Source organism: Anser anser (assembly GCF_964211835.1).
Source record: "Anser anser genome assembly, chromosome: 3".
Classification (NCBI taxonomy): Eukaryota; Metazoa; Chordata; class Aves; order Anseriformes; family Anatidae; genus Anser; species Anser anser.
The window spans coordinates 102,356,943-102,371,705 of NC_139722.1; the positions used below are offsets into that span (position 1 = coordinate 102,356,943).

At 44.1% G+C, this 14,763-nt stretch overlaps 1 protein-coding gene across 1 annotated transcript in view; it reads left to right on the plus strand.

Annotated features, from left to right (window-relative positions):
* USH2A (usherin) overlaps window positions 1–14,763 on the plus strand; it is a 416,419-nt gene that overhangs the window by 400,093 nt on the left and 1,563 nt on the right. The window contains exons 65-72 of the mRNA XM_083828188.1: window positions 2,921–3,130; window positions 5,406–5,644; window positions 6,188–6,405; window positions 8,009–8,185; window positions 9,327–9,410; window positions 11,104–11,348; window positions 12,963–13,034; window positions 13,563–13,796. Of these exons, the coding sequence (XP_083684314.1) occupies window positions 2,921–3,130; window positions 5,406–5,644; window positions 6,188–6,405; window positions 8,009–8,185; window positions 9,327–9,410; window positions 11,104–11,348; window positions 12,963–13,034; window positions 13,563–13,796 (1,479 nt within the window). The remainder of the gene's footprint in view (window positions 1–2,920; window positions 3,131–5,405; window positions 5,645–6,187; window positions 6,406–8,008; window positions 8,186–9,326; window positions 9,411–11,103; window positions 11,349–12,962; window positions 13,035–13,562; window positions 13,797–14,763) is intronic.

Consider the following 14,763-nt stretch of genomic DNA (forward strand, 5'->3'; position numbering starts at 1 on the left):
TTCTACCATTATGAACAATAGATGATGCTGTTGCCTACTAAGATGTTTATATTTTTATATAAATGCAATAAATATTTTCTGTGCTGTATATGTCACGTCTTAGAGGGACTTTTTTTGATCCCAAAAAACTTTTTACAGAAGTCCAAACCATGGAATTTCAGATTAGCCAGGCCTTCAGTCATCCATGCTTTTGTGGTGACTTATTGAGGAGCCATGACCAAACCTCCAAATTTAGCAGGCACTCCTCATTGTGGTTCTGTTGCCTCATTGTCCGATTGCTTCATGCTCTGAAATGGCTGAACATGAACATTTCCATATTCTGACATTTCTGTGCACTTACTGCTCTGGGTCTCCAAACACTGACCAGGATTTACTTTGATGGCGATTCTCATAGGGAAATATTTATATTGCCATCCGTCCTTTTACAGATGGTTAAGTAGAAGAAGGGAAACAGGCTAAGGTCAATGCAAATCCAGAATTTAAATCCTCAAAATTCCTTTTGAGCTGTCATGGTTGTCTCTGAAGCTGATCTGAGAGAGTTTCACATTGCTGGAGACTTGCTGGTGGTAACACAGTTCTGGTGGGGCTGGGTGTCTTGTGTCTGCCCCGCAGGCGCTCTCAGACCATGGCTGTCAGTCAGGCCCACCTGCACCTTGGCCTCTTTAGCAGAAGGGCCTGGAGGACAGGCTGCAGGCTCCCTGTCACCTCCCGGGGAAGGGCCAGGCTAGGCAACTGCCTGCTCGCACTCACCCTTGCTCTGCTCAGTGAATCTTGTCTTCATTATGTTCATGCACAGGGGAACAGCCCCAGAGGGAGCGCGGAGAGCACCCCACACAGGAGCAGGCCACGCACTAGGCACCTATGACAGGGGAAAGAGGGACTGAGGAAGGCGTCTCCCTCCAGCCCTCAGTGAGGTGCCCACATCCAGCTATGCTGCATCCCTCTCTTCTCCGAATGCCCTAGGGGGTCCCATTCTGAGGCCTAATTGCTGTGCTGTGCAGGAAACCTCTCCTCCTAGCTCATCGCCGTCAGTTTTTGTGGGAGCTGGCTCGGCAGCTCAGGTCCGACTGATGCTGCCACGCTCCGTGCTCATTAAGGCCACAGCCTGGCGTGCAACCAGAGCGCTTGAACTAAGGTCAGCACTGAGTCAAGGCGAGTGGCAGGCTCCGAGCTGTTCTTTCCATATGCGGCTTCTTCTTTCCACAAAGAAATATGCTCCTTGAAATGAACTACCGTGGGCAAATCTTTGTAGCAGCTGGGACTTAACTGAGATAGAGGGTTTGACCTACTGCAGTAAAGTGAGCAGAGTTTGACTTTATGAAAAGTTCACAACAGAAATATATTACTGATCTCACTGAACATGAAAGTACTCTGGCTGCGCTTTTTATCATAGGGTGTCATCTGTACTTATGTCATGTTTCACTGGATGATATTATATGTTACTGAAGGAATGAGGCAGTAACTTTAGTTTTGTAATTGGCAGAGCCAATTCTTTAAAGCCAAGTCTTTAAAGCCACTGCAGTGTTTTTTGGCCTTTTTCCTTCCCCAGGCTCTTTGTGAAGTGTCCTGTGGTCGTGATACTTAACATTGCCAGCTGGAAAGATGCCAGGGTCAGTCTTGAAGACTTCTTGTTTCTAAACCTCCTATTTACTTTAAGGCACAGTCCCACCATCCACTTCCCCAGGACTTCTGCCTGGAGTAGATCACATAAGAACATGTTTTACTGTTGTTAGAACTGCTCAGCATGAAAGCTTACTAAGGAATACTTATACTAAAAATCGCTCAGACAGTCTTCTTGTATTGCCATTTAGATCTATCATTCTGATTGATCACTGTGTGGTTGGCTAATATTGAGCCTAATTTAACCCTATATGCTCACGCATCCATCTATTCTGTCTATTATACCTGACATTCTACAAATTACTTACTCATGCAAATGACGACCTAAGGCAACCTTTTATGATATTCGTGTTTAATTATACAAATGGTTTTTGATAAATAAGATTATACATCGTTCCATATGTTTATTCACTCCTTGATGAAAGCAAAATTTAATTTTCATGCAGATTTGTTGGAGACTGTGTTTAATAAGTGCTGAGTTTTATGTAGTCTGCAGATCACTCTGGTTTTGGGAAGCTGACAAAATCAGTAGGTATAGTTCATAGAGACGTGTTTTTTAATCAGGCCTAATTCAAGCTGCTAAATTTTGAAATCTTGGAACTGTAACCATTGTCTTTGTGCTCATGCAATGAAGTGAATGTTGTGAAAATAAATGAGTTACTGACGAACTCTGTTTTCAATTGACTTCATTTATATTCCAGGATACTGAAAATGTTTCCAAATGCAATACAATAATATTTTAAAGAGAATGATGTTTCTGTAAAACTTTGCAGATTTAAAGAGTAACTAGAGTTTGGCTAGTGAGATTCACTCCAGGTGAACATAACTTGGATGGCACACAGTGCCAGGCAATTCAGTCTGGGGGCTGCTTGCACATGTGAAGGAATTGTGTAGGAGGGAGACAATAGCAGGACTGGATGTCAGTATTTTTGTTCATATTTGTTTGAAAATGTTATCAATGTTGATCATAGCTTCTCAAGGCATCCTCTTTGCATGGCATGACAAAGACAGTGGTGGGAATTCAGGTATGTAGGAGATATGTGAACACACTGTCTGAGACATGAGATCTGCTTCCTTCCCCTCAGTGCAGTGGTGGGAATTTTTTTATTTTATTTTTTTTTCCGTTAGGAAGTCACTGGGTAAATACAGGTGCTGGGCAGCTGATGAGACATTTTGTACGGATGTCATTGTGCCATGTCTTTCTCAGCTTCAGTAAAGCTGCTGTAGCACCCTGGCTTATTGTGGAGGTTTTGTAGGCTTGACTCCTTCACTGACAGTTCGCTGTTCTTGTGTGCCAAAGGTGTGGTCGGTGAACTCAGCGGGCCGGACACCGAGCGGCTGGTCCCGCTGCCGGACGGGCCCTGCCCCTCCTGAGGGCCTGGGAGCTCCCCTGTTCCACACAGTGGCATCCACGGTGGCTGTGGTGAACATCAACCCCCCTCTTAAGCCAAATGGGGTGGTCAGCATCTACAGGCTGTTTTCTAATGATACCAGAGGGAATGAAGTGGTGGTGAGTATTGCTGAAATTATCTCTGTATTTCCATTTGAAGCTGTGTTTTCTAGCTTTAACAGCTTTGTTCTTGCTAACAGCTACTGCTGGTTGCAAGTTTTCCTCCTCTCCTGTGCTCCTTTTGTTGCCTGCTCTGCAACGCTCTCTTCTGGCCAAAGCGGTCCCAACACTTCAACTCAGCTAAATGTGCTTCTCAAGGAATTCACTTTATCATTCAAACCTTTCTCACTTGGTAATGTGCTGTGACAATGTGATGAGAATGCAAAGTGTTGTTTTAGGGGTGGCTAACCATCCAAATGAAATAATTCCAGACAGCTTCTGCCAGTCCAAGTGGTGTAGGTGGGAACTGTAGCCAGTAGGAAATGGTTGTGTGCTTTGGGTAGCCTACAGGTTTGAAGCTCTGAAGAAAAACCTGAGTTGCCCTTAAAATATTTCTTGCTGGTAAGAAGTATTGCATGGTAAAGCACTTAAGAACAATGCAAGTAGCAAGATAACTTCTGTGTTCAGTTTCTCAGCCTAGACTGCATTAGTGGTAACTTAATGTCCTTAATGGTGACTTCCCTGGGGCAGATCTTAGCTGTTCAGCAGATTTCAGTAAACCATCTCTTTAAGCAATTCCTCATTTTGGTGTCTGTGCCAAGTGGAGGATTTCAAGACCCATCTGTGGAGTCGGTGTCTTCTCTAGATTGGGCATTGCTGCAGTGAAGAGGCCCATAGGAGAGACCCTGGAGGGTTCTGTGTGATCCTCAAAGGTTTCCTAAATTTTAAGTATGCCTGTACTATGGGTTCTCATTCTCTAGTGTGGGCACTTGGGAGGCAAGAAAGAGTAGACTTACATACGTGTGTGGTAGCAGATGATTGCTACTATTTCTTTCTGTTTGCCTGCGAAGACTCAACAGATGTGAAGAGACTGCAGCAACCCGAGTGATGCTTTAGTAGGGCTGAGATGTGGCTTCCCTTGAGACAGAATCCATTAGGTGTCCAGACATGATTGGACTTAGCTAAGCTAGGAAACCTATGAGGCTTCATTAGAGTTATAAAATGGGGAGATGTGAGGAAAGGCTAGGGCTGTGCAAGGTATCTGGAGCAGTTACCACCAAATCAGTGCAAAATACTTGAATTCTTCTTCGTGTCTAACATTATCTGTTTGTTTTTTACAAAAAGTAAACGTTTATATGGGCCTTTTGCCTTGTATCATCTTTCTCAACATGGAAGTGCTGGAGATACCTTCCCAGGCCATCAGTCCTTTCCATGAGTTTAAGCTGCCTACTGAATATCCATTATGCATTTATTTCTCCATGCATTTATTCCTCCCAGTGCAATTGGCCATGTTCATGTCTGATTCAGCCAACTCATCTCCTCGGTGTCTGTCTGGTCTTCCATCTCCATCCCCTCACACTTGCCATGCTGCTGTCTCATCTCTAGCACTGACATCAGGCAGTACTACGTGCTTTCCTTTGCTTGCTTGACTTCTTCCTTCCTATTTTCTACTGCACTCTCTACTAAGTCACAAGCTGCCAAATGGGAGCGGATTTTACCCATTGTTGGTGCCTTCTATATATTTTAATTACTTTGGCTTAAGAAGCTGTACCCACAAATGACTACAGCAAAGATGTGAGGTGGCAATTCCTGCAAGCAGTTTAGGAACAAGGGCACCATTTCTGTCAGGTCTCCTGTGCTAGGTGTAGGAGAGTTGCCTAACGGGCTTGCCCAGCACCATAGCCGTTTGTCTGCACAGCCACGCTGTGTTGGCCCTCTGCTCAAAGGTTCCTACTGGAGATGGCATTCTCCCATCAGGTAAACTGACCCACCAGGCACGTGCCTATCACTCTGCCCAACACTGTCTCCTGTATCCAAGCCAAGGAAACTTGTGAGACCTGCATGGGTACTTACTAGCACACTTATGGAGGCATTTTCCACATTCATTTCTTTTTGCTCCAGTACCACTTAGCCCAGATTTTCTCCATTAAGTTTGCAGTTTCTCTGTCCCTGAGAATGACATTTGCAAGTTGACATACAGAGTTTACAGCTTAACTCAAGAGGTCTGTGAGGCCAGTGATGGCATGGTCTTTTCCTTTGAACAGTGCCCTTTAACTTTGTAATAGGAGGAAAATGACTGCAGAGGTCCCAGTGCACAGCAGCTGCATTAATGTCAGACTTAAAGGACATGCAGAACCTTGTGGCCATCATCTTTTGGAGTTAATTTACCTCAATAACTCTTATTTAGTACTTGTGGTGCTTGAAGCTGTGACAAGATCCCTCTTAATTTTTACAGCTGTCAGAAGGGACTGCCACCCAGCAGACAATACATGGGCTAAAACCTTTTACCACGTACTCCATTGGTGTGGAGGCCTGCACGTGTTTCAACTGTTGCAGCAAAGGACCCATGGCCCAAATCACCACTCAGCCAGCTCCACCGTCGGAGCAGCCGCCCCCGCAGATCCGCACCGTGACCTCCAGGAACGCCTCCTTCCAATGGAGCGCCCCTCAGTCACCCAATGGCATTGTCACCAGGTAGGGGTGCTCCAGAGCACTTGTCCTGGATGTAAGCTGTAATCACAGGGCTGAGAGCTCTGGACAGTTGTAACCCATGTTCATCCTTCCTGGTGTTGGTGGTGGTATCCTGCGTGGCCCAAATTCCATCCAGGAAATGTTTATGTGCACCGGTTACTTTTCTCATGAACAAGATATTGGGGCTGGAGGGTGAAGGTGGAAGAGATGTTGGGAGTGGAGGTGATTGTCTGGCAGCTGTGGTTGTGAGATCAGCTGGCAGCAATGAGGCAGCTGTATCTTGTAGTTAGTAAGGCAAGACCACTATCTGATATGCAGAAGTGTTGATGTCTGTTAAGGCACCAACAGATTCATTGTTTGTGTGACTGACAACCATGCTTGTTCATAGGTATCTTACAGCTGGGGCCAAAGTCTTCAAGAGAAAAACTGAGATGAGGTCTAGCCTCCTCTCTGGTAGCCAGACATACAGCAATTGTGATGAAATGGTTGGTTGGCTGTTCTGATGTTAAGGCTCTTGATTAATCAAAATCTCCACTTTCTTCTCAGCTATGAGCTCCATGTGTATATGGCTTGTCCCCTGAACCTGCAGCCAGCAGTAAAGGCTTGCAGCCCTGGCCCAACTGAGGTGAAGTATACAGGAAATGGACAGAGTGCCAATGTGTCCAACCTCGAGCCTTACACAACCTACAACCTGCGAGTTGTGTCTTACAACTCCGTCGGCAGCAGCGCCTCAGAGTGGGTTGGTTTCACTACAGAAAAGGAGCGTAAGTATGAGAAATGTTTCACAGATCAGCATTCCTGCTTCTAATGAACAGGGCTGCATTGTGCTGAGTGACTTCTTTGTGAAAGACGACGTCCCCAGGAACCTGCTCTTCTGTGTCCCTGGTCACCTCTGCTGCCCATTCACTCAAATTCTGTTCTGGGGCTTGACTGCTCATTCCTTCAAAAGTATTTCTTATCACCATCTGATATTCCAACCTCTGTGCTTGTGGAAAGGAAACCTTTTATTTTACCAAGAATGGGCAGCACACCTTCAGAACATAAAAGTTCAAGTATTGCCAGAAGGCTGGTGTGTGGTAATAAACACACTGCCATAAATGGTCCCTGGGAAAAGTGGCGATCTTAAAAGAGCCCTGGTGATTCTTTTCAAGAATAATCTTACCCTCCTAATTCATGTCACACTACTTCCAGGGCTCATGAAAGTTTTCCTTGGGTTTCATCTGAATGATTGGATCCTTGCTGACAGTGAAGTAAGAATTTGTTGCTACCCAACCACCACAGGCAATACTTTAAGTTCATGTAGTGGTCTGCATGGAAATTAAATGTGCCAGACCTGTGCAGACAGTCAGAATAGATTTTAACATCAAAACTGAATTTGTGGTAGTCTAACATCAGCTTTTATTGAAAAGATCTATAATGATGTAGCCGTAGTCATTCTATAACAGATGAGATGGACATTTCACCTCACCCTGCCAGGACAGGGCAAAGAGAATATTAATTTTTCCTCACCTCATCTGGTGTCAGGATTTCAGAATCACCTTTCTAGACATCCCATTTAAATCAATTGGTGCTTTTGCTGAGTAGTTACTAAAAACTACTACTAAGGTATTTGCTACATTGCATGGATTCTCAGATGAAAGTTTGGGGCAGAACAGACCATTTTTCTTTAATGTGACCACTGGAAGAAAAAAAAAAAAGAAAAAAGAAAAAAAAGTCTTTAAATCTAAAACCATGTTTTAATAAATTGTAAACTGAAAGCTGTAATGTAATAATGAACATTTAAATGGAGAAAAATCATAACAAATTGGTGAGACTTAAAGAAGAAAAGGGTTTGAAAGTCATTTTCCAACCCCTGTCCACTGTATCTGCAGCTCTCTTCTTTATGGCTTGCTTTTCTTGCCTTGCTGAACTCTTCATGCCAGGTCTCCTGAGTCACTCTGAAAGTCTCCTTCCTCTTGCCTGGAAGGTTTGGCTTAGTGAAAGGGGGCAATTAGCAGCAAAGTGCAGCTGGATGAGCAGCTTTCTTATGAACAAACCAGCACATAGTGGGTACCTGGTTTAATGGCAAAGCCACAAGAAACAACCACCTCAAACGTAAATGAAGTCTTTGGTCAGCAAGTTGTTGAGCCTAACTGAGGAACTCTTTCTCCCTGAAGTCAGTTCTGTATTTCTTTTCTCTCTGTGGACCATCTGCTCCTGCTTTTCAGCCCCCCTGCCCAATTTTCATGTATGTGCATGTGTACACATGTATATGAGACAGAGAGGAAGCATGTGTGAGGAGCTTGAATCCTTCAGAACTCTTCTCTCTGCTGTATAATTCTGTCATGCCTGTTGCCTAGAAATGAGCTTTTTTTCCTTCTTTTGCAGCACCTCGGTACATGGCTCCGTTCTCAGTTGTCAGCAATTTATCTACCATCCACATAGACTGGAGTCGCACCTTCGTGCTGAACGGCCGCCTGAAGGAGTATGCGTTAACGGAGAGTGGGCAGCGCATCTACAGTGGCTTTGACACAGAGCTGTATTTGCCAAGGACATCTGACAAAAGTCAGTTTCAATTTCCTGTGTGTTTCTCTCTGTGAAAGACTGTTGAGCTAAATTAATATTATTGTGTGCTAAGTCTAAGAAATCTCTCTCCATGGGCATCCCAAGCTAAGAGCATAGAAGCTACTGTTTTTCTTCCTAAGTGGAAGAATGAATGGGAGGCTAAGAAGCAGCTCTAGCCAGCTGTGATCTCCCTGTAAATCCTTGTTGAACGCTATAGCCAAATTCATTGAACTGCATCTAAGCAGATCCTCAAAACAAAAATCCTTGGAGCTAAGCTTCCTCTTAAATATTTTACCTGACTGGGTGAACCCACTCTGGCTCATTGTGAGGGCTGAGCTTTTCCAAATCCTGGAGCTGCGTTGCAATTTCACTGTTCAAGGCTGTGCTCTCAAAAAATGTATGGAAATCATCAGCACTAGAAAAGGCTGGAGCCTGATTTTTTATTTATTTATTTTTAAAACTAAACTAAGTCAGCAGCTTTTGGAATCAGCCATGCTTTGAAATGTAGTTTCTCTTTCAGAAATTTGCTATGTTTGAAATATAAGCAGATTCTATCAACAGGGAAAAGAAAGACAGGAAAGAAAGGAAGGAGGGAGGGAAGGAATGAAGGAGGAATGGAAGGAAAGAAGGAAGAAAATAAAATGTTTTTAAGAGGTTTTCTTTGCATTTTAAAGGGGTTTGTTGTTTACTTTTTACTTTCCTGATTACTGCAATGATGCTAATACTATACATTTATTTTTTTTTTACTCAAATGTTCATAACAGGTTTGTATCAGCCATAAGTGGAGCATAAGAAACTTAGGGCACAATGATTAATACCTTGAAAGTTCCCAGTTCCACATCACTGGAAGAGAGAGAACTGAGAGACCTGGGTGTTGAAAGAGGAACATAATTTGTAGCAACATCATAGTGGTGGCCACCCTATGATCTGCCATAGTTCATGGTTTAGATGTTTAATACCTATGTATAAGGGATTATGAGGCTCTGATCTGGAACTTAGTAGGATTATGTTGGGTTATGTGCTATGCCTGCTTGGCTGTTCTCAGAGCTAGCCATCTTTGCTGGTGGATGATGGCGAAAAAGCAGCACCTACAGAATTTTGATTTCTCCTGCTGATAGCGTTTTCCAACCTTTTTGCTTAGCCTTTTTGTTTCAAGTGACCTGTATCACCGATGAAGGGAGTGCCACGACACCAGTCATCAAATACAGCGCTGGAGATGGACTTGGTAATTATGTGAAAAAAACATCTAGCACCTACTGATTTTATGTGTTTGTGGTAAAAATTTGATATGTAGTGGATGCCAGATAGGGTGGAATCTTATTGAAGGATCTGTAGTTCCTTAGCACCTTAGGGTATAAGGTATGTAGGTAATGTGCCTTTTTTCCATGAATGGATTTCCATTTCTTTGCAACATGATCAGCTTCAAATCTTTTCTCCAACCTTGCAATGTTGTGTTTTTTTTTAATTTTATTTTAAAACCTTTTTTTTTTGCCATGACATACAGTGTTTTTTCCTCCTGAGTAGTATCTGCTCTCTTTTAGAATTTAGCTGCAAATTAAGATTATCTTGAATTCTAATGCTGACCTTCCCATTCCTCCTCTATTTGACACTGAAAATACACATTCTCTCTTCTCCCTGCAACTCACTCACCCCAGCAAGTCCTCCCTGCACCCACTAGCTCCTTGCATATTCCTGTTGATCATCCAGCCAGTTACAGTCTGCAGTTTCACCTAGGACATGTTTCCCTAACCAGTTTATGAGAATGTCATATGAGATTTCTCAGGACCCTTGCTAAAAAGATCCTTTACTCTTTTGTCAAACAGAAGGAGTTTGGTGTAATGAAATCTCATTCAGCTCTTGTCCACTGCCTCGTAAATACCCACCAGTAAAATGTTCCGTTTCCTATCTGCTTAGTTTTCTAGGAAGCAAAGTTAAGCTCAAACCATTTCTAATGGGCACTGCTTTTAATTAAGTTATTTATTGTTTGAGTTGCATTTTTTTCAACTTAAAATAGATCGGCCTTGTCTTTGCAATTTCTCTTTACACCGAAGTTCCCTGACATACCTCCTCATGCTCTCGCTCAATCCTCCTGCAGAATTTCAGGCAATGCTGCAGTGAAAGCATTATGAAATGTTCCCAGTTGCTCTATATCCATCACCTTCCATTGTTCTTTTGATTGCTGGCTGTACCCAGAGCCTACTACAAACTGGATCAGCACCACAGGCAGCTTGCAGTGGAGACTTAGAAGTGAAAGTGGTGGGAATTCCTTAGCAAAGAGCCTGGATACACATGTAGGATTGCAGCTAACCAGGAAATTCTGACAGAGAGCTTTCTGATGCTTATGTGGTGCGTAAGCAGAGCCAACTGGCTGCTTTGTTGTGGTTTTTTTTTTTTTTTCTAACAGGCAAGGAAAGGAGGAATAAAATGTTCCGTGTTGTTTTCTTTTGTATTAATTTATCAGTCATTTCTGTTCAGTCTTCCTCCCACTCTTTTTAACTGCACAGGCCTGCTGCTACAAAGTACTGGTACAGTGCTGGAGAGAATGTCCTCTGTCTGTGCCTCTCTGAAATTACCGTAGGCATTTGCACTCTTCAAGGTTACTTGGAGAACCCTTTTTTTCTCACATTCCACCTCCACCGCCTCCTTTCTCAAGAGCTGCTGATGCAGTGGTGATTTCCAGCCTGAGCAGCAATGCCAGAACTTTAAGCAGGGTCTCTTGAGGGTAGTAAGCTTTTTATTATAGCCCGCTAGCATATTGAACCATTATGCCACCTTGAACATAAGTGCAAATAAGCACATGACGACAAAATGACTTAAATTTCTGCCTAATTTATTAGAGTTGAAAGGGATAGCATATTGTTAAATGGCTTTCTGAAATAACATTCCCTTTCTCCCCTAATTCCTCTTGATTTTTACAGGTCTGATCTTGACAACACCTGGAGAGAAGGACAAAGCAGAGTCCAAAAGTGCAAAATTCTACAATGAGCTGTGGTTTGCGGTGCTGATGGTAGTTCTAGGTTTGATCATCTTGGCTATTCTTCTCTCCTTAATTCTTCAAAGGAAAGTTCACAAGCAACCCTATGCACGAGACAGACCTCCTTTAGTTCCGCTCCAGAAAAGAACGTCACCAATGAGTGTGTATTCAACAGGTGAAACACATCCGGTAGGTTGGGTAAAACACAATATTGTGTATCCATCATGTTACATCTTTATATATCCCTCACAATTTTTCTTTGTCCTTTCACTGTTTTGTTGTACTCCTCGTTACCAGCTGAAGGCTGTTCAGTGTAGGAAAAGGGCTATCTGGTTATAGCTATGAAGGTACAGAGAGCCAGGCTGCAGGCACTTAATCCAAAAAGATCACTAGGGCATCTGGTCTGCAGGACCTGACATTTCTGGATGTGAAATGCTTCTGATGCCCTGTGACAAACTTTGGATCTGTAGTCACAGAAAATCCAAAGCCACTAATGGCACCTGATGTTCGCTGACATCTGCAGCAGAGCTGAAAAGACCGTGGCATCATGAGAAAAGTAATAAAATGTGCTTTCAGAGGAACCTGCCATGTGGTTCCAACTATCTGTTAGGAATGGCTAGTCTGACAGTCTTGTCAGGCATCCATGAGCTGTCCCTGTGAAAAGCAGGACTTAGGGACAGGCTCTATTTCTTTCTAGTACGGACCCACCACCCAGCTGGAATGCTGTAAGACCAGCTGCCGTGAAGGTTTGGGGAGAGTGAGTGCAACCAGAGAAAAAAGCTAGGAACCTTTACAAAGAGCATGTGTGTATCTGTGCACATAAAGCCGCACTGGCGCTACCAAAGGGGTAGGAGGAGGACTGCTGAGGAGTGATAAAGGGGAAAGCTTAGTGTCATTTTTATTATGACAAGCTATAATTGCGTAAAACCCAGGATAAAGTACACATTCCATCATGAAGCAGAGTAGTACTGCTATCCTACCCATTTGTGAAAAGCAAGACAAAAGGAATTTGGAAATTGCTACAAGATTAAAAATTAGAACAGCAGTGCCCTCCTGTTCTGTGCTTTTTCCCAGGCGCAAGCTACAAGGCTATTCTTCTTGTCACTTCTCAGCTTCTTTTCTCTGTGAGTGCCATGAAGCAGGATAGTGACTCCTGCATCCTTCACGCATTCTGTTCCTTCTTGTCTCAGTGCCAAGAAGCTGCATCTGTGCCTCAACGAAGCAGCTCTTGGAAACAATGGGATTTCCAGTGTGCCCCTTCTCCTGGCAAAGGCTGAGAGCATAAGAAACTTCTTTTATTGGTCTCATGGTTTTGATTCCTTTTCTTACAGTCTGTCATGTCATGTTGTTCCTGTTGACTTTAAAATGTCTTTGCTGTTGGCGTGCCCACACAATTCCTTTCCATGTTTCTGCCCCTTTTATTTTCCCTCCTGATTTTTTATTTTATTTTTTTTTCCAAACACTCATGGAGTTAATAGGAAGATTGTACAGTGCATCAGCTGAAGGATTTACTTAATCTGAGAACTTAGTACAGAGCTGCTATGAAGTGGCAAAATTGCTTGTGTTTTACAGTTGCTAGCGAGATCACACGGCAAGCAATGCTGGCTGCCCACATAGTACTTGATGATCAGTTGAAGTTAAATCGTGCCTCATCTTTGCCAGTTCCCCACTCCCCCACACCCTGCTACACTGTCTCCCCGCTCACTGAGCTGCAGCTAATTCACAGCCTCCGTAAAGAACAGACCGCACCTGCATTGCACCTTTGCTTGCACTAATGCTTTTCCTCCCTCTCTTTAACCTCAGTTTGAGACTATTGCTGACACGTCTGATTCATCGAGCAGTGTCACTCTCAAAAGTTACACAATGCACTTTGAGGTAGAGTTGTTAGCTTGCAGAGTTGCAAAACGTGTGATGTGCCAGATGACCCAAAGAGCATGCATAAGGGCATCTTACCTACATTGCATGTTTTTCTTGGTGGGTAACTGGGTTTTTCCTGGTCATGGTAACCGACCATAACTGAGCAAAAGAAAGTCTGCTAACGTGCCCTTGCTGTGGAAGTCTGGACTGTCATTCATGTAGTCAAAAATCTTTGGACCTCTACCTGTTGACTAATTATAAAAAAAGAAAAAAAAGAAAAAAAAAAAGAGGAGAAAAAAAGTCAGGGAAAGCCCTGCTTCACAGAGGTGTTTTTTTGTTTGTTTTTTTTTTCTTCCTTTTGAGTGACATGATTGTCTGACAGTGGGGAAGGGTTCTTTGTTGTTGTCGTTCAGTTTATAACTCTGCATGATTTTTGTGGCATGGCCTTCTCTGTTCTGTTACACTCCTGCTTTTGTTTTGTTTAGATAAAGTGTTTGAGGGCCAAGCCCTGTGTATTACATTTGCTGGTTTGTTTCTTCCCACTAGGGGCTAGAAGATACAAAAATTCCAGGAGCTGGTTCTCCCACAAGCAACCGCGGTGTCCATAATGCTTCTAGGGCACGGAGACCAAGTCAGAGCCAGTTAAGTCGCACATATTCCCAAGCCTCCCTTCACCGTAGTGTCAGCCAGCTGCTTGACATCTACGACAAAAAGCCTCTTGTTGATGAATCACCTTGGGATGCCATTATTCGTAATCATCGCACTGGTGGTCGTGGCTTGGTAAGGAATCCTCTTCCTCTGTGCTGTCGCTGTGTCAGCTGCTAGTGATTGGTTTGTTTTGTTAGGATCATGTAAAGGTCTAACTATCAAAAGTCCCTGGATATACGATCAAAAGATTTAGAAGGATATGGTCAAAGATTAAATCTTCAAAATCCTTCCTGCCTACTGCTCTCTTCTGGAGCTGGAGGAGCATGACTGAAGGAACTATGAACTCCCAGCCAGCTCTGAACTTGTACAGGGTTTGCTGCTCCAGCTGAGGCCCAATGGGTTTCATCCCAGGGTACCCAAAGAGAAGTTGGACAGTAGCCCCATGAAAAGGGAACTAGGAGCTTTGGTCAACGGCAAGTTGAACCTGAGGCAGCAGTGTGCCCTGGCAGCCAAAAGGGCCTGGGGTGCATCAGGCACAGCACAGATGGCTAGCTGTGGGAAGGGACTGTCGCCCTCAGCTCTGCGCTAGTGCGCACCAACGTCACCTCAAGTACTGGGTGAAGCCTTTGGGTGCCGCAATAGGAGAAGGACATAAAACTGTTGGTGTGTCTAAAGGAGAGCAACAAAGATGGTGAAGGGCCTAGAGGGAAAGAGGTATAAGGAGAGGCTGATGGCCCTTGGATTGTTCAGCCCAGAGCAGAGCAGGCTGAGGGGAGGCCTCATGGCGGCCTGCAGCTCCCTCACGAGGGGAGCGGAGGGGCAGGCGCTGAGCTCTGCTCTCTGGGGACAGCGACAGGACCCGAGGGAACGGCATGGAGCTGGGACAGGGGAGGGTCAGGCTGGGTGTTAGGGAAAGGTTCTGCACCCAGAGGGTGGTTGGCACTGGGACAGGCTCCCCAGGGAAGTGGCCAAGGTCCAGTTCAGGTAGCATTTGGACAATGCTCTCAGACATAGGAACAGAATCAGAATCTCAGAACAGAATCTCATTTTAGTGTAGGACGGGTTTGGCTTACATGACTCTTTTTTCTTCCCTCCTAAC